The 19,091-nt window shown below is 43.2% G+C and overlaps 2 protein-coding genes across 3 annotated transcripts in view; one reads left to right on the top strand and one right to left on the bottom strand.

Annotated features, from left to right (window-relative positions):
- The window catches only part of GIGYF2 (GRB10 interacting GYF protein 2), a 109,594-nt gene that overhangs the window by 47,359 nt on the left and 43,144 nt on the right, over positions 1–19,091 (top strand). Inside the window, exons 7-8 of the mRNA XM_040972308.1 lie at positions 650–761; positions 1,344–1,384. Coding sequence (XP_040828242.1) covers positions 650–761; positions 1,344–1,384 — 153 coding nt within the window. The remainder of the gene's footprint in view (positions 1–649; positions 762–1,343; positions 1,385–19,091) is intronic.
- On the bottom strand, positions 6,543–9,391 carry KCNJ13 (potassium inwardly rectifying channel subfamily J member 13). 2 transcript variants are annotated; one of them, XM_040972310.1, is made up of 2 exons: positions 8,889–9,391; positions 6,543–7,224 (listed from the first exon to the last, which is right to left on the bottom strand). In XM_040972310.1, exons 1-2 carry the CDS (start codon positions 9,346–9,348, stop codon positions 6,602–6,604), a joined length of 1,083 nt encoding a protein of 360 aa, XP_040828244.1. In that variant the 5' UTR covers positions 9,349–9,391; the 3' UTR covers positions 6,543–6,601. The 2 variants fall into 2 exon arrangements, with proteins under 2 accessions (XP_040828244.1, XP_040828245.1); XM_040972311.1 differs by having other exon boundaries at positions 7,164–7,224; positions 9,125–9,348.

Raw genomic sequence — 19,091 nt, forward strand, 5'->3', positions numbered from 1 at the left:
GCTGATTTGGGTTGCTCTCCCAGGCCGCAGCGGGGAGCTGCATGGGATGACTTGGCGTTCCTGTGGGATCCTAGTGCCTACATGGCGAGGATCAGCCACCACACCAAGCCCTCAGCACACCTTTCTTACCAGCATCTAAATAGACTAAAGGGAACCTCAGTTGGTGAACTATCTTGTAAGGAGCTAGCCTGCAAGGTTAATGATTTGAGAGTTGACTGTTAAGTTATTATTTTCTGTGAGATTATGTAAATTATTACAGTGCTTGTATTTGCTTCTTCTTGTTTACTTTTTTCTCTTTCAAAACTCCAAATCAAGAGTTCTTACATTTTTATTGAAAATAATCCAATAAAAGCTTTAATTGACATAGGTTTTATATTGAACTTGTTAGACTTTGTTGAACTTTTTACTGAAATACTCAGTGTTTATACTGCTTCTGGTTCAGGATCAGGAGTGGCACATGTTTTTTTTCTTTTAATTTTTTTCCTTCCCTCTCTTGTGGTGTAGCTGTGTTCGGGGGCATCCCTGCTGTCATGGGTGCAGCTCAAGTGGGCCTCACTGGATGCTTACCGGAAGCCTTGCTTGTTCCTGGGGACTGAGTGTGTGGCAGCTGCTGACCTCATGATGACTTTCCTGTTTTTCTTGTTTGTAGGCAGAGGCAGAGGTGAATGTGGTTTCTACCAAAGAAGTTTTGACGAAGTGGAGGGTGTGTTTGGCCGAGGAGGTGGCAGGGAGATGCACCGATCCCAGAGTTGGGAGGAAAGGTAACTAGAAGTTGCAGGCACGCGCATCAAGATTGCTTGGTAGCTAACTCTCAGTGTGTTTTTCACTTTACATGGAGGGACAGCCTCCTTGTTCAGTCACACAGGGTTTTACCTTTTGTTTAATTTGAGAGGGACAAAGAGAAAGAACTTCTGTCCAGTGGTTTGCTCCCCAAAAGCCCTCACCGGCTGAGACTGAGCAAGGCTGGAGCTTGGAGAGGGGACCACTGGAGGGCTTCCACAAGGGTGGCCCAGGTTCCAGCGTTTGTCTTTTTTGGAAGTCGGCACTGCAGTTCGGGGGCTCCATGTCCATCATCCCGAAAGCGCTGCATGAAGCCTCGCCTTGAGATCTGTTCACAGAGCTCTGACGGCCAAGTAGAAGGTTTTGGCAGATAGTGTCTTTATGCTGTCTTTGTGCTTTTCAGTATTTTCCCAGATGTTAGGCAAAAGTTGTTTATTTTATTTTATTTTTTGATATTTGAAGAAAAGAAAAAATGCTGTAAAAAAATAGGCAAGAAAGTGCCACAGAGGGATTTTTATATTGCTCTCATGCCTTGGTGTTGAAGTTTATTTTCATCTTTTTAGGGGTGACAGACGTTTTGAAAAGCCAGGACGAAAAGATGTAGGTAAGATTCTTAGTTATTTTGGAATATTTCCTGGACCTCCATGACATTAATGCTTACAGAAGTCCAAACCAGTGTAAACTTACTGAAAATGAGCCCTGTTCATTTGTGCCTCTCCAGTAGGTGGTGCTATGTCATCGCTTTGTTGCTGAAGCCTCTGGTTATCGCAGTGTCCCTTGGGTGGAACAGGGATAATAGATGCCGTCAGCAGGGCTAAACTGAACTCTCTTCTTAGGCCTGGGTGTTCTCTTTGGGGAGGTCTATATTTAGGGCCATTTTGTCTCAGTCTAGTGACTCCATTTCTAGTTTTAAGTAGAGTAAAGGTTTGCATCACAGATGCAAAGGTTTAGTCTGTGAATGCTCTGCTGTTAGTTATCTGTTTATTTGGTGGTTTGCCTCATTGGACTTTTTAGTTTTCTTGGGTCCCTGAGCCCAGGTGGGAGGCTCCTGGCTTCTGTCTGGGTTAGTCCTAATCAGTGTGACCATCTGGGCCATAAACCAGCAGATGGAAGACCTTTTTTACTTTTGCTTTTTCCCCACCTCTCTTGTAACTGTGCCTTTCCAATAAAAGAAAAGAGTAAGAGAGAACAGGAGATACCGAGAGAAAGATCTTCCATCCGTTGGTTCACTTCCCAAGTGGTTGCAGCAGCTAGAGGTGAGCCAATTGGAAACCAGAATGCAGAAGCTTCCTCTGGGTCTTCCACACAGGTCAGAGTCTTAACGCCTTGGGCCATCCTCTGCTGTTCTCCCAAGCCACAAGCAGGGAGCTGGATGGGAAGTGAGGCAGCCAGGACACGAGCTGGTGCTCACATGGGATTCCAGTGTGTTCAAGGTGAGGATTTAGCCGCTAAGCCTTTGTGCTGGGCCCAGAAAGTAAATCTCAAGAAATTCTTAATTTGTAAGGCAGTGAGAAGAGAGAAAAAGATGAGGAAGGAGGGAAGGAGAAAGAAATAGATCCTCCATTTGCTGATTCACTGCCCCAGTTCTTGAAATACCCAGTGTTGTGCTGGGAACTCTGCTGTCCAGCAGTCTCATGTTGGCGTCGGGGACCTCATCACTGGAGCTGGCACCTGCTGCCTCCCAGTGAGCTGGGTCAGAAGTGGGGGCACGACCGACTCCTCCACACACTGGAGCATGGGATGCTTATCATCCAAGCCTCCACACAGTCATGCGAGTCCTCGTGGACAGGGACTGCACTGTCTGACTTCCTGTCCAGCCGTGCCGCCTCCTTCATGCATAAGGGGCTCAGTGGTGAAATGGCTCAGTGACGTAGGTGTTTGGCAGAATCTTAGGAAGATTTAGTAATCACTGCTGACTTGGGTTACCTGGAAAAGTAATGATTTCTTTTTAATAGTAAGAGTACCTTGCTTTTACAGTGATGCATATTCACATAATGGTAATTGGAGTACATGAGTTACAAAATTTTTTTAAAATCATTATTTGTAGTCTTCCTGTTGTAACTATACTTATTCAGTTAAAATGATTTCCTTAGCCACTTTGCACCTCATTGGTATATTTTTGAAATAGGAAGTTCCATAAAACTGAATTGAAACAAAGTCTAAGAATCTTAAGAATGGTAATGTATTAACTAAAATATCACAGTTTCTATACATACCACATATTCTAATATTTCATAGTGGCTTTTATTGAGTGAATAAGTTGCTTGCTTCAGCTTTCCTGTGCTCAGGATTCTGAAGTTTTGTGGGTTTTTTTGGTAGATGATTCACTTTCTTTAGCAAGTAGTGAAGATTAAAACAAACAAACGAACAAAAAGACTGTTCATAACTGCTATTTTGCATACTCTAAGAATAGATAACATTACTAGTCTAACTTTTCGAGATTCACTGATACATTCATCAATTGTAAGATGTCCTAAATCATCCCATTGAGATCATGAAAGTACTAAAGGTTACAGAATGGTTTGTACTCTTACAGACTGGAGATGGTCCATGGCAGGCACCTGTGTGCTTTGACCACTTTCAGCTGATTTTGCATAGGACTGGATTCTAAGTGGAGTGTCCAAGGAGCAGCTTGACACCCTGTGGCATTGTTGCAGGGGGCAGGCTCGCTGTGCTACAACTCTGGCTCCTTGTGTTTGCTTCTCAAGTGCAGACAGGCCGGTGGGTCAGAGTCAGGCCTCGTCCCCGTGGACCACTCAGGATAGGCGGAGGTGGGAAAAGGCAGAGTGTGGAACTGTGAGTGCTGTTCCGTAGGGTTTTGTCGCTGTAGAGGGAGATGGCAGTTCTTAATTCTGTGAGGAGGGTGAAATCAGAGTGTCCTTGCAGAGAAATGGGCCAGGCGAAATCAGCACACTTACCCTGTGACACTAGAGTACATTTTGATACAAAATTCTTCAAAATTGGCATAGCAGTTTTGATGAGAGCCTGTTTCTAATATGGATGTGTAGGTACATAAAATCAGACCCTCAGATTATTGGCAGTTGTTTCCTTTTTGTTGAAGCGGTCATGCTTTGTCAGTTTCCAAAAAAGTACCTTATTAAAGGTTTTACTTACTTGAAAGAATTATGGAGAGGGAGAGACTAGACATGTGCACAGACAGAGATACCTTCTATTCACTGAGATGTCTCCAGTGGCCTGGGCTGAAGCCACGAGCCAGAGGCTCTGAGTCTCGCCTGAGTGTCAGTGGCCGAAGCACACGCGCAGTTTCTGTTGCTTTCGCAGGCACATTAATAGGGAGCTGGAGCAGGAGTGGAGTAGCTGGGACTTACACTGGTGCTCATTGCAGCTGGTAGCTTATTGTGCTGCACCACATGCTGCCTCCCAAAAGTATATATAAGGAGTTCCAAAGTGTTGCTTCTGGCCTTGTATTCCATAAGCCATGAGTGAATTCCCAGTCACCTAACTGGGTATAGGAGGGCCACACTGCCTACATCGTTAACCTTCTCATGGCATTTGAAGTGCACATTTTCCTGAGAAGATAATTTAACTCTAAATAGAGAAGATAATCTTTACCCTAGAAATTGTAATTCTTCTTTGAAACAAGGAAAATAATTATGAACAGTGCTCCCAGCAACTATATTTTCTTGACGAGAAGTTTTGATCATATAGTTGTTAGCCTACCGGCAGTTTGGTTGAGTGTGTGTAAGGGAAGTCATATTCAGTTTTCAGTTGCCAGATTTATGCTGTTCATCTGCCCCAAAGGGAAAATACCCTCCAGGAAGTGGATCACAGATCTCGGGGAGTTCCCCTTACTGTTCTGACTGTTTAAGTGATCTAATATGTTTAAGAAGAACCATACTATGTCAGTCTTTGCTATTCTCACAGATTAAGTAATTGTTTTTAACTTAGTAGAGAAGTAAGAATTCTTGCTTTGTTCAGGCTTCTATTAAAGAAGACTGCTTAAGATGGTCAGACAGCAAAGTTTTCAGTACTTAAATCCTTGATGCACATAATTTTTCTGCTATTGTCAGTCTTTAGCAACTACACAGTTCTTTATTTTCTTTTGCCTTTGGTCAAAGAGAAGAAAAATGTGACCTGCTGCTGGGCTTTGCTCTGGACAGCTGCTTGCCTTGACTGAGCCGGTATTTGTTTCGAGAGATGGTTCCTGCCTGGGCCATCACCAGTGAGGAGGGTTCCCCTGTAACTTTTCTCACAGTGAATGCCAAGGAAGGGAGCTTTAGAAGTTCAGGACAGTCACTAATCTGGTTGAAGTCGATAAAGTGACCAAAGGTTTCTGCATTGTGTAAAGACAGCTTCATGTATTAATAGCAATGAAAACCAGCAGTGTAGTCTCATAAATTAAACTGGTGTAGAAGAAGTTGTTCTTCTTAGTATATAGGGAATTAAAAAAATGCGTCCGAGAAAGCATACTTTTCTTGGAGTATTAGATTTGGAAAGAAATGATAGTGTTCGTGTAGCCTAGCCTCCTACTGGTGAATAAACATTCATTTTTTGTTTATAGAAAAAACTATTTGAAGTTGGAGACAGGAATTTAGCTTTGGAAATGCTTTGCTGCCTAATTACTTTTTGCTTTATCAGAGATTATTTTCCTTATTGGGTTATATCTAACTGAATCTTTCTGCCAGTGCAAACATGCAGTTGCATTTGTGAATTATTTAGACCTTTCATGATTTTTAATGCAGTTGATTGCATCATAGGTAGGAAGGAAATTCAGATAGGAAGTCATTCAGTTGCATAGTTGATTATAGTTTTAAAATCATTATCTGATTATCTTTTTAAGAGCGTATTTATTTTTAACACATAATGAGAGGGAGAGAGGAAGCTCTCGGTCTGTGTGCTCATGCTCTAGTGGCTGCAGCAGCCAGGGTGGGACTAGGCTGAAACCCTGAGTCAGGGATTTCATCTTGGTCTGCTTTGTGGGTGCTGGGGCCCCGAGAATTTGTACCGTCTTCTGCCTTCCCACCTACATGAGGAAGCTGAATTAGAAGCATGAACTGGCACTGTGCTATAGGGTGTCAGCGTTCCAAGCAATGCTTTCACCCACTGTACCTCAGCGCTAGCACCTGAGCAGAAGTTTTAGCATAGATGCTGTTTTTCTTCTCACTGAAAATACTAGCAACTTTCTTCTGGATTGGAGCTCACCTTGGGTTTTTTTTGTTGTTGTTGTTGCTGTTGTTTTTTTCCTGATCACTTTATGACATACGTAGAAGAAGTGTGTTTGTATTTGAGTATTATCATCAAATCCTTTCAGTCACGTACAGATCCATGCTTTGTAGGCTTTCTTAGGAATTGTTGATCTTAGCTATGTTTAGAAGCTGAAAGTTAATACTTACCCTAACTTTGTAGTAGAAAGACTCTTGTCTGTCTTTACAAAATAGCAGTTATTACAGGTTGACATAGTGACATCAGCATCCCACCTAGGGAGCAGGGTTTTGTGCTGTGCTGCTTTTCAATTTGTAGATGAAAAGGAGATTATGCCTGTTTTCTTGTGTTGCTGTCCATTTTATCTTCAAACTGGCATCACATCACAGACTTTTAAATTCATCAGGAACATTGGCTGTAAATATCTGTCAGGCTGAGTTGCATTAGTTTCAGCAGATAAACACAGACATAGATTGAGTTAGGTAGACAGTTTTTTAGAATGTGTATTAGCCATTTTTTTGAGCACACAGCGTGACTAATGTAATCAGACAGAATCAGCATTGTAAAAAGAAAAATATGGAATACAGTGAAGGTAGAGCAGCTACATAACTGGCTGGTTATACAGAATGATTAAAAAGAAAGGGAGCCTGCATAAGTCTCATTCTGTAAGTCCAGTTTCAGATATCTGAAAGTTGTCAATACTCTGTCCATTGATACGGATGTCCACGCCAGTCCTGTTTGGGCTCTTAGAGGTGAGAGGAGCTGGAAGTTCAGGAACAGTCTTGTCAAAATTCTCCATCTTGATTTGATACTCGCCTTTAGAGCCTCGGGTTAGCAGAGATGCGAAGCAGTGATGGAGCATGATCTCAGAGGGCAGGTAGGACGTCCTGCGCTGGCATATCTCCCCCGTGCCTTCCTGCATCGCCGAGAGGAACACGACCAGTTCAAAGTGGGCAGGATTGTCGTGCTGCAGCAGAGTGGCCAGGGGACTTGCTGGCGTGATGGAGTGACAGTAGGTTAGTGGAAAGATAAAGAATGGGCATTCCTCCGAACTGATGCCGTCCAGGTGGAAGTCCACACTGGTCTGGTAGAGCTCCCCATTAGCCTTTTCCTGGTAGAGGACAGCCGAGACTCGGACGCTGGTTAAGGGGCTGGGTCGAGTGTTAGCCACTTGGAAGATAAGATTTGGTTTGCCGTCCATGTGAGCTACCACTGCTAGGTCAGTAAAGCGAATTGAGAAAGCTCGATTTTTTGGTCGGGCAATCTTCGCCACAAAGGCACCTAAATAAAAAACGTTGAAGTTTTTTAGAATGAAGCCTTTGAACAGGAATACCTTTTCTGAATAACAAAGGTTATCAAATATACATGTTTTTTTGATGCCATGCTATCCAGTGAGTCAGGAATTTAACTCATTGCTTGTTAATTTGGGTAGTCTCATTTGCTTGTAGCATTTTGCATTATATACATATATTCCTATTTAAAAAGCACGATTTCAGAATAGGTAGACAAAACCGATTTTATTAACATAAAATGTTGTACTTTATCTTCTAGTTTCTTAAAATATTAAATAATTGGTAATAATCTATGTTCCTGACCCTGTTTATTATTATTATTATTGTTATTTTAAAAGCTGATAGAAAACAAGTACCATTACTCTATGCTGTATTGGTGAGTTGGTTTAAGGTAAATGGCTTGGGATGGGAGGGGAATAATGCATTTGAAGAACTTTTAACTTTGAATCTTGTGCCGTCATTGTTTTTGCATGGAAGATTCTGGCTCTAAGGTGATTAGTGCACATGCCTTTCACGCTGTGCTGTTTGTGTCCTGAGCTGTGGATGGAGACCTCTTACCCTTGTGTGTGCCAGACTCTGCTCCAGGGCTGCTGAGACATTCAGTTCTAAGTGTTTAAATGTGAGGATGTGTACAGAGGAAATGCAGTGGAACATTGCAGAATTTGATGTAGCAGTGTATGCGTTGCTGATGGAGCGAATGGCAATCTAGTGGTATGCTTGGTGCTGTGGATTGGAAGCATTATGGTTCGTATGAAAATATCTGTGCTTTGTTTTGGTGTTAGTTACTGAGGTTGCTGAAGCTCTTGCTCTTGTTGTCTGCAATCCTAATCGAAGGAAGTGTTAGATTTCACTAACGGATTGCTGTGAAAGATATACGGTTTTTCACATCTGAATTCACAGATTTTGCTTCAGGGTCAACCCAGGGTGAGGATTTCTGCTGTAGAGCTTAAGTGATCTGTTGCCTTTTGTTGAGTTGGGAGTATACTGTAGCTTTGATCCAGGTCACCCTTCACCTAGCTCACACATCAAAGCCAGGCTATCTTTTTAATTTTATATGTCACATAAAAAGGATATTCACCCTACTTTGTTATAGGAGAGAATCTTTTTGCTTCAGGTTTGTAAGTGACATTTCATAATTTTACAGCCACATCTCCAGTGCCTTCTGCTAATGAGGAGTACAAATAAGTTGTTCTCTAATACATTGAGCTCGCTTTGACTGTCTAGTGGTGTTGAGGAAATGTGGAAGAGATGTACTCGGGAGAAGAGTCTAGCCAAGTGAGAATAAGTCAGATTCCTTTCCTGGGTAAAATGACTGTCAGAATACCCTTTTGAACATATTTAGCAGCATGGTTGGCTGCTGTGAAAAACTTCTCTTAGACCTTTTTTTCTTGGCGTAGGGTGTTCCTGAAGTTAGTATCATAATGATATCTTTACAAATACTAATTCTAGTTGCTAAAGTATAAGTGAGTCAGGTTCCTTATACAGCTCTATTACTGTTTTTTTGAAACCAATTATTTGTTCCTAGGCTGTGTTTTTCTATCTTAGGTATTACTTTCTAATAACAAATACATTTTTTAAACAAAATTGCTTATGTACTCATACTATTTCTAAAACATGTGCAGAATTTCTTTTTGTAAGAATAAAGATAATTACCTGTTATAAAAGCCTCTAGCATGAGGCCTAGGAGCATTTGTATGGCAAGTAAGGCGATTGCACTTGGACAGTCTCCACTGGGGAACATGGTACCATAGCCAATTGTGAGTTGTGTCTCCAGGGAGAAAGAGAAGGCAGCTGTGAAACTGGTGATGTACTTGACACAGATAGTGTGGTTTTCAGGGGGGGCATCATGATCTAGTTCCAGGTCACCATTCATCTCCGCTAGGACATACCAGAGCACTGCAAAGACAAGCCAGTGGACGACAAAAGAAGCAGAAAAAACCAGCATCATCCAGCGCCAGCGCATGTCCATTAGGACCCCCCAAGCATCTCGGAGATACGCGAGACCTCGCTGAGCACCGTCCATTTGAAGTGTGCTGTGGCCATCCTTGGTTACCATCCTCCGGGGTCTGTGGCTGAGGAGAGGAGCAGTGACTTTGCAATTACTGTTGTCCATCTCAGGTTAGAATTCTCTGAAACCAAGAGTAAATTAGTTAGCTATGAATTATTTTGCAGTTAATTCAGCAGTGCTTCTGGGAACAACAGTTTCCCAGCTTGCTCTTTGTTTTTTACAAAAGGGGACGTTAGACCAAATCATACAGTCTGTTAGCTGCAGTGTGTGTCTTTGCAGTGTTCACTTCCGTAATGCCTGTTAAAATGCTCTTTCATATCTCCGAATCTTCTTACACAAACTATTTATTGGCTTGACCAAACATAATACATTTTATAACTTATGATTATGAAGTATTCATAATTACAAAGAAAACATGTAATTATTCTATCTAAATAAATGGAAATCATTTGAAGTATAAACTACCTGCAGGTTTTTTGAAGTCAGACTCAGCGCTTGAGTCACTCGCAGTGTGGACACTGACAGACTGTCCACCATGCCCACGACGGCTGGGCTGGATGAGGCCCTGCGTTTAACCCTGCTCTCTCCCTTGGGGCAGGGACTCCAATACTTGAGCCATCACCTATTGTCTCCCAGGATGCACTTGAAGCTCGTTATTAACATGAGATGCCTGTGCCTCAGTGAGGTTTTAGCCATTTGCCGAATGCCCTCCTTAAGCTCCACACTTCACATTTATACTTTAGAATTAGCTTATTCAGAGTTTTTGTGATTAGGATTTGTTTTTGTCACCTTGTGAACTTTTTTTTTAATAAGATTTATTTATTTTATTTTATTGTTAAGTCAGATACTCAGAGAGGAAGATCTCCCCTCCGATGGTTCACTCCCCCCAGTGGCCAGAATCAGGAACCTCTTCCTGGTCTCCCACGCGGGGACAGGGTCCCAAGGCTTTGGGCTGTCCTCAACTACTTTCTCAAGCTACGAGCAGGGAGCTGCATGGGAAGTGGAGCGCCAGGATTAGAACCAGCACCCATGTGGGATCCTGGCTCCTACAAGGCAAGGAATTTAGTTGCTAGGGTACTGTATTGGGCCCTGAGGTCATTTTTATGGATTTCTTTCTGCACTGGCTGATGAATCTCTATTGATATTCTAAATTTGGATTACATTGTGGGATGGAGAAGAACTGCTTCCTTGGCAAAAAAAGAAATTTCAGGTAGACATTTTAGGTAATACTAACTTTGAAAGTAGGTAAACAAGAAAAGGCTTTTAAGACTTTATGAACTAATACAGGGCTCAGTTATCAGTTTTAGGAAAAAAATTAGAGGGATTAATAAATGGCTTTCTCTGTGGTTATGTTTTTTTCTGTGCACAGAGAATTGATGTGTGCCTTCCTTGCAGCTGTGCTCGCCAGTGATGGGGTGTCCAGCACTGTTGGGGGGCTCCAGACTCAGATGGGAATGTGGCCTCACTTCCCGTGACTGAGCCCTTCTTGGCACGGTCCAGTACGCCAAGGAATTCCTGTGTGGCTGCTGTCCTTGCTGTTTCTCTCTGAGGTGCACACCCTCGGTGTGCTGTGCAGCAGCCCCTTCCATCGGGGGTGCTTAGCACGCCAGTGTGCTGCCCGGCTTTGCTGGTTCTTGTGTGTCTAGGGACTGAACCGTTTAGACATTCTCATACCATATTTTGGACTTTAAAAAAATTGCGAGAGTATTATTGTTTTGAAGCATATTACCCTGTTTAATCACTGTATTTATTTGTAATTTTTTTAATCTTGACTGGCTGTCTGCTGCCCTTGATGTTTTAGGAGACCTGGTTTCTGCGCTCGCAGCTTCTCGCAGCAGCAGCACGTGCGCAGGCACTGCGCAGAGCGCGCTCATGCTGCATTCTCGCACGCGTCGCTTTTGCAGATGAGGCCACTGGGTATTGGCCAGTGGAGAAAGTTATACTCAGGGCCTGTGGGGATTCTGAGTTCTGTGGGTGATTCTCCAAGGCCAGCCAACTTGGAGGCAGCCGATTTGGTGAGGTGAAGTTCCCCAGATCATGATGGCTGCCTGCCAGAGATGGCCTTTCTCAGGCTTTTCCCACGCAGGAGCTCTCTTCCCTTCCGACTATCTCCAGTATCGACCCTTGAATCCCTGTTCACTTTAGACATGGTTCTTAGAGTAACAATAATGGATATAATAGTTAACAGGTACACTTTATTTCATGTCAGAAATCATTTCACACACCTGACCTTCAATCATGGGAAGCTAAAACGTAGTAGCTGGATTAGAAGAAGTGCTTGGTGAATATTAGTCGCATAATAGTTACTAGTAAAGTTCTTAATTAACATTCTCAGTGATAAATACCATAATTACTGCTGTTTCGTAGATAGTGAAACTGAGGCATTAGTGAGTTGCCTAAGAACATAAAAATACAGATGAGTCTCTAGAGCTTGTGCTAGATTGCCTCAGAAAGAGACAGTGCTCCCTGCCTAGCCTGGTGAGTCACATGTGGCCTTTGTCCAGTTGTGTGGAAGAGCACTACAGAACATGTGTTCTCCAGGATTGCGCTTTGGAAAAGCGAAGACTCTTCGGTGACAAACAGATTTTCACTCAAGAAGCATGTCTTTTGAAGACATATGGCTTGTACAGAGTTATTAGACAGTCTGGTAGCAATGTTCAGAGTCTTTCAAAATTACAAGTATGGAGAGGAGAGTTCTTATGTAGCATCGCCAAGTGACAGGGTAGTTAAATACAGAAAAGTTTTCAACACTTGATGAGGTAGAGGAATATCACAGTGGAAAGTTAATTAGCTGCTTTTCTGAAGGCTGTGTGAACAGTGGCATTGCCCCGTGCCTGAAGTGCCCCACCCAGGCCCTGCCCTGGTGCGTGTTCCACTTGAGGAGCCCCTGTCCTGTCCCTGTCGGCGCTTCACAAAACCTTCAGATAGTCAAAGCTCCGTGCTATTTTCTGTACGTATCCTCCTGGGATTTAAGTCTTACCGGGCTTCCTAGCGGCAGCTCCTCCTGGACTACTCGAGACTCTGTGCAGTGTTATTCTTTTCCTCTGGCAACTAAATTCACAGAAAACCTGTGGGCAGGGAAGTCAGAAGGCCAAACACACAAGCGTGTTTTTTGTTACACAGGTCTTTGCTGGGTCTTGTTTGGACTCTGTTGGTGAATGGTGTAGCTAAGAGGAGTAAAATTGTAATCTGCATTTAACAGGTTTCCGTGAATAATTATTCTGTCAACATAGGTAGTCCTTCAGTTACATAAGGGTGTCATTTTGGACAGTCCACCCTTGGCCAGGCATCCCCAGGTTAAAATAAAATAAAGAGGGTATTAAGTAACACAAGCCCTCAAAATGACACAGGTTTCTAAATTTACTTTGAATCGCCACCACAGATCCAGATTTCCCCCAAGATTTCTGTTTTTCTACATGTCTTCTGTGGTTTAAAAAAACAGCACTGTTGTCTGATACATATATCCGACAACATATATATACACACAGACTTATACATAATCTTTCTGTTAAGCTTGAAAGTGATGGGGAGGTATTAAATGTATACTGTTACATTTCTAAGTAATTTCTAAGTAATAGACACGTTAGTGCTTTTTGAATGTATTTTTCCTGATTTCTGTTTGTGTGGGTCTCATCATTTAATCCGAGTAGAAGGTAGAATGGAAATACTTGGAAAGGTTTGGCTTGTTTGTTATCTCTGTGTGTGGGCTCTATAATATTTGACAGTTCATAAATTATTTGGCAGTTTCATTGGTCATCAGAATAGTGTATGCGTTCTATTTATTAGGCTGTAGCTCTCAAAAGTTACAGTTTTTGTCATGTTATAAAGTATTTGTGTAGTTAATATGAAACTTTAGGACACAGGCTGTATCTACCAGTGTGAAGTAACTCCGGTCTTGCTGTGCATTTGTGCACATCTGCTGTGAGCACTGCTCTGTAGAGTGAGAGCCCTCTGCTGCCCTGAGTGACTGGGACAAGCACTGTGAGCTCTGCCCTGTTATATAAGCTCAGACATTCTTTCATAGTACAAGTTCTTATTTATGGAAGCCTCTACTAATTTCAGTAATAATTCCCTGCTTAAAAAAAGTTGAAGATACTTAGCACTTCTTTCATGGGTTAAAAAAGAAAAGCAAAGAGGTTTATTCTTGTGGCATTTGTTTCCAAATGGTCATTTTGAGTTTTTAAAATTATTTTTAAAGGAAACAATGCATCTCAAAAAGAAAACCAGATTCCCCCCACCCAGGGCCTTTCTCCTCTGCTCATGTATGTTTCACCATATAAGATTATTATATATCTTTAGGATGATTGAGAAGGTTTCCAGTAGCATTCCATTTTTTAAATTTAAGGAAAAACAAAGAACCTTAATATATGACCTGATAGATAATACATTTGTTTTAAAAAAAAAATCGCTTGGAAGCACTCTTTCCTTGTCTGTGAGTCACTGAACAAGTGAGAATGAACGTCGTCCATGTACTCACCGTGCGGCAGGCTGTGTACCCAGTGGGTGGATCTTCTGGAGCCGCGCAGGGTCTGGTTTTTGGATCAGGTGATTTTAATCTACACTCTGAGTTTGTAGGTTTTCCCTTTGGACTGGCCTTACGGCTCACATTCCTCTGTTTATAAGGTCGTGGGGGCTGGTTTCAGCTGAAGCTGATGTGATTGGTCACTTAGTCTGCAGGGGGGCCAGTTAGCTCTGATCATGTGGAAAAGAATGCTGGTTTGTTAGGAGGTCTTTCTTTACCCAACACAAACCTTCACGGCTCTGGGGAAAGCCTCCAGAACTGATTGGAGAAGGGGTGCATTTTTCTCTAATCAGGACCGGTTTTCAGTAAGTTTGCATAATCTTATTTAAGAGTTTATTTGAAAGTTCAAAGGGATAAAATTCCCTGCAAGATTTCCTTTCTGCAGTCTTTCCTTATATAGCTCATTGAAGTGTGAGATAATTCCTTTTCCTAATCTTTTTTTCCATCATTTCTTTGGTGAATATTTGATGTAAATCAGTGATTTTTTTTCTGGTTTTCTTTCCACACTTGTCTCATCAAAGTAACTACTATTAGTTCCAGAACTAGTAAAATAGATTATCGAATTACTCAAAGACCCTCTTTCACTTTTTGGCTTGATAAGGAAACCAGCTTCTTTAAAAAAGTTTGTATGCAGATACCTTGAATAGAAATAAAGCTAATTATTCACTACTTTGAACCTGTCTTTAATTAGCAACCTACTTTGGGCAGGCAGCCATTGTGGCACAGTGGTTGCAGCCTCTGCTGGGGACTCCACATCCCAGTATTGGCTGCTCTGCTTCTTGTCAAGCTTCCTGCAAGAACACGCTGATGGCCCCAGTCCTTGGGTCTGTACAGCCCTCCCTGTGCGAGGCTGAGGTCGGCTGGCCGAGGAGTGAACCAACTGATGGAAGAGTTCTCTCTCACTTTGCCTTTCAGTTAAAATAAATGCACACACATCTGTGTGTGAGAAAACTGAAGAACTTCTGTTTAGGCTGTGTGTGGTGACGTTTAGGGGGGAGTTGTCTGGTCACTGACAGAAGTGAAGCATAACATCAAGGGGGACACAGAGTGGAATTCCACAGTGGAAGAGTGATTGGAAAACGGCTGTGGTTCAGCTTGGAGTAACCTTACAGTGAGCTGCGGTCTGGCTTTGTTTACTGCCTAGGGAGCAGGAGTTGTTCTGTCTCGCTGTTAGCTGCTGATTTTAAAACTTTGATCAAATGTCACATGTAAGAGGATCTGAGAAACAAAGACTGTTACTGTTCAGAGTAAAAGCATGGAAGGCCTGCTGGGAAAATTATTAATGTAGAGCAATATAATGCTGCTTAGAAAGGGAAATCCGCCTTTGTAGGTTCCTCTCCCTCCCCTTTCCATTTAAAAAATACATTAATTCCTTCTTTGTCTATTAATGCCAAACATTTCAATACAAGTTCAGACACAACCCTGAAACTTTTGACCTTCAAAACTAGAGGAAGGTAAGAGCAGCCAAGAGGCACCTTGGTGTGATATTCGCTCCTTGCTCGCACGGGCGAGTTACACATTACATCAGGTCCCACCTAGTGACTGCAGGACACACTAAAGTGACAGGTACTAGAGCAACTGCATTGTGTCTGTTACTGTATTGGCAGTTGAGTAGGCAGGATAGTGCAGGATACTGTGTGCCAGATGTAGAAGTGTCTTTCCATAATCTGGTCCATTTATGAATCTATGATAGAGTAAAAAATAATGATCTTATGCATAGAAGTTTCTTGAGGGCCTGGCGCAGTAGCCTAGTATCTAAAGTCCTCGCCTTGAATGCACCGGGATGTCATATGGGCACCAGTTCTAATCCTGGCAGCTCCACTTCCCATCCAGCTCCCTGCTTGTGGCCTGAGAAAGCAGTTCAGGATGGCCCAGGACCTTGGGACCCTGCGCCTGCGTGGGAGACCCTGAAGAAGCTCCTGGCTCCTGTCTTTGAATTGGCTCAGTTCTGGCCTTTGTGGCCACTTGGGGAGTGAATCAGTGGACAGAAGATCTTCCTCTCTCATCTTCTGTATATTTGCCTTTCCATTAAAATTTTTAATTTAAAAATGAAAACAGAAGTGTCTTGAGTGTAGAGGCTTGTGATTTCTGCTTGATTGCTGGTAGTTGTTGACAGAGCGGGCCGCCTGCCCTGGGGCACAGCCCTCACGCAGCCGAGGGAGGGACTCCCTTCGGGCCCAGCTTGCCACGTTAGCTCCGCTGACGCTGTTCTTGCTACGGATGTCTGCCAGCTTCACCCTGTGGCACACGGACCCTCCCGGCTAAACAGGATTTGTGATTTGCTTCAGTTTATTTTTTTAGTTTTTAAATTTTTAAGATTTATTTATTTTTATTGCAAAGTCAGATAGTCAGGAGGAGGCAGAGAGAAAGATCTGCTGATGAACTCACTCTCCAAGTGGCCGCAGTAATACCAGATGCTTGTGTGTTGATCGCTTAGCTTTTTATTCAAAAGTATGGCAGAGTGCAAGCCATGATCAGGTGAATTATTCTTTTTAAAAATCAAGTTTTCTATTCTGAGAGTTTGATTTTCCTTTTGACTGATGTATCCCAGTCCGTAAGCGTACTTGAAACGAAGTCCTTCGGTTGAAGCACGGGGTCCTCCTGCCTGTGTATGTGGGTAATCTCCCTCTGTTGCAGTGCCAGCCCCAGTCTCTACTCCCTTTCCTGGGTGGGGTGAATTCTTGCACTTTGCTGCTTTGAGCCTTCCCCAGATGCTTCGGCAGCCGCTGGGTGTGCCCCGCAGATGGCGAGCATGCAGCTGCAGGGGGAAAAGGCAGATTCCAGCCGACTGCCGCCCCTCCAGGCGCTCTCCCACAGGAGCCAGGGGAACGTGGGGAGCACGGTGTCAGCGGTGTGGGTGAGACTGGGAGAAAAGTTGCAAATCTCTGTGTGTAGAATATGCACTGCTGTGTTCTGTTCTTCCTGCATTTTGCTTGTGTGTAATCAGAGGGGGTAAGTATCAGCATGTAGGTGAGGATCTCACTGTTTCTTCTTGCTGTTAGAAAATTTTTTACTGTTCATCAGAGGATATATACCTGAATAGAGAATATAAAGTCACTTGGTAAAAAAAATCTGCACATAAACAAGCTTCAGAGTCTCTCCCATAATTCTACTCTTGCTTTTGAAGATTGGGCACTTGCAAGCCCCAAGTCTCACAGCTGTAGATTGTGTTGGCCCAGTGCCTCTTTGCTCTATCTCAAGTTTTCCATAAACACCATTTTGGCTGTGAGTCAACCATGCACACAGGTGCCCTTTCACTGCTCTCTCCTTAGGAAGTCCACGCAGTCAGAATAGGCAAGACTCAGCACAACGCTTTCATCCAATATTTAGGAGAATCCTATTTAGACTTAACACATACATACGTATTTAGCATCTTTTACACTTAAGTCACTGCTTAAGAACCTAAAATGTAAAATATTGTTACCATGTCAAATTGCCTTGTTTGAACCATTGAATAGAAACATGCATTTAAAATTTAGATTTTTTTTTTAAGATTTATTTTATTTTTATTGGAAAGGCACATAGAGAGGAGAACGAGACAGAGAGGAAGATCTTCCATCTGATGATTCACTCCCCAAGTGAGCACAACAGCTGATGCTATGCAGGTCCGAAGCCAGGAGACTCTTCCGGGTCTCCCACACGGCTGCAGGGTCCCAAAGCTTTGGGCCATCCTCGACTGCTTTCCCGGGCCACAAGCCAGGGAGCTGGATGGGAAGTGGGGCTGCCAGGAATTGAACCAGTGCCCATATGGGATCCCGGGCATGCAAGGCGAGGACCTTAACCACTGTGCCACCACGCCAGGCCCTAAAATTTAGATTTTCGTAGATGCCCTTTTAAGACTTATGCAATCTCTTTTTAAGATTTGCTGATTTTAATTGAAGGCACATTTTACAGAGAGAGGAGAAATAGAGAGAGGTCTTCCATACACAGGTTTGCTTCCTCAGTGCCTGCAATGGCTGGAGCTGAGCCAACCCAAAGCCAGGAGCCTGGAGCTTCTTCTGGCCTCCCTTGTGGGTACAGAGTCCTAAGGGCTTGAGCCATGCTCTACTGCTTTCCTAGGCTGTGAGCAGAGAGCTGGGTCAGAAGTAGAACAGCTGGGAGGTGAACCTGTTCCCACATGGGACGCTGGTGTTGCAGGCAGTTGACTAGGTTGCAGGCACTGCAGTGGCCCCCTTTGTTTGAATAAAGGAAAGTGATTAGTCCAGCACCAAATATTCTATTTCAAGGATTTACAGCCCTGAACTCATCTACTAATCGTAGTTTATGAACACTTGGCTCAGGTATAAATATAAGTTACTAATTAGATTGGCTTGTAAGTCATTGTGTTTATACATTAATTAAGGTTGCAGAATTGGAGTGAAATACTTGGTTATTTAACTTTGTCATGGTGTTGCTATTACAGAAATCAGCGACTCTGCAAAGAGGCCGTGTAGGTAACCCCTACGCATCAGCCATTGTCCCAAGGGAATACTGAATTTTATGTATATATTTTAGTTTTATTTAGACTGGTGTTCTGGTTAAACTATTGGCTGCAATGCCAGCATAGCCAGCTGCTGATTTGCATCCCAGCTGCTCTACCTCTGATGCAGCTCTCTGCTAATGTGCCTGGGAAAGCAGTGGAGGATAATACAAGTCCTTGGGGCCTTACACTCATGTGGGAGATCCAGAACAAGTTCCTGGCTCCTGGCCCAGATAAGGAAGTGAAAGAAGAGATGGAGGATTCTTATGCCCCTTGCTTCCACTCTGTAACTCGTCTGTTCAAAAAAATAAAATAAATTTTTTTTTAAGATTTTTTTTTATTATTATTATTACAAAGTCAGATATACAGAGAGAAGGAGAGACAGAGAGGAAGATCTTCCGTCTGATGATTCACTCCCCAAGTGAGCACAACGACTGGTGCTGCGCTAATCTGAAGCCAGGATCCAGGAACCTCTTCCGGGTCTCCCATGTGGGTGCAGGATCCCAGAGCTTTGGGCCATCCTCGACTGCTTTCCCAGGCCACAAGCAGGGAGCTGGATGGGAAGTGGAGCTGCCGGGATTAGAACCGGCACCCATATGGGGTCCTGGTGCGTTCAGGTTGCCACTAGGCCATGGCGCTGGGCCCAATATAATAAAATTTTAAAGAAGTTTTATTGGGATCAGGCTAATACTCCGTCCTGTGGCCTGGGCATCCCATATGTGCTCTGATTCGTATCCTGGCTGCTGCACTTTTGATCCAGCTCTCTGCTTAAGGCCTGGAAACGCAGAGGGGATGGCCCAAGTCTTGCAACCCTGCATCCATGTGGGAAATGTGGAAGAGGCTGTTGGTTTTATTTCATTTCAGCTC

This window comes from Ochotona curzoniae, unplaced genomic scaffold (genome assembly GCF_017591425.1).
Source record: "Ochotona curzoniae isolate NIBS_2020 unplaced genomic scaffold, NIBS_Ocur_1.0 contig_2294, whole genome shotgun sequence".
Lineage (NCBI taxonomy): Eukaryota > Metazoa > Chordata > Mammalia > Lagomorpha > Ochotonidae > Ochotona > Ochotona curzoniae.

What these genes read in the sequence shown, in the direction of transcription:
- KCNJ13 (XM_040972310.1), bottom strand. Translation starts at nt 9,348, where the DNA reads ATGGACAACAGTAATTGCAAAGTCACTGCTCCTCTCCTCAGCCACAGA. An exon ending in GCTAGAGGCTTTTATAACAG is followed by an intron (nt 7,225 to 8,888) that starts GTAATTATCTTT and finishes TTTTTTATTTAG; the next exon opens with GTGCCTTTGTGGCGAAGATT.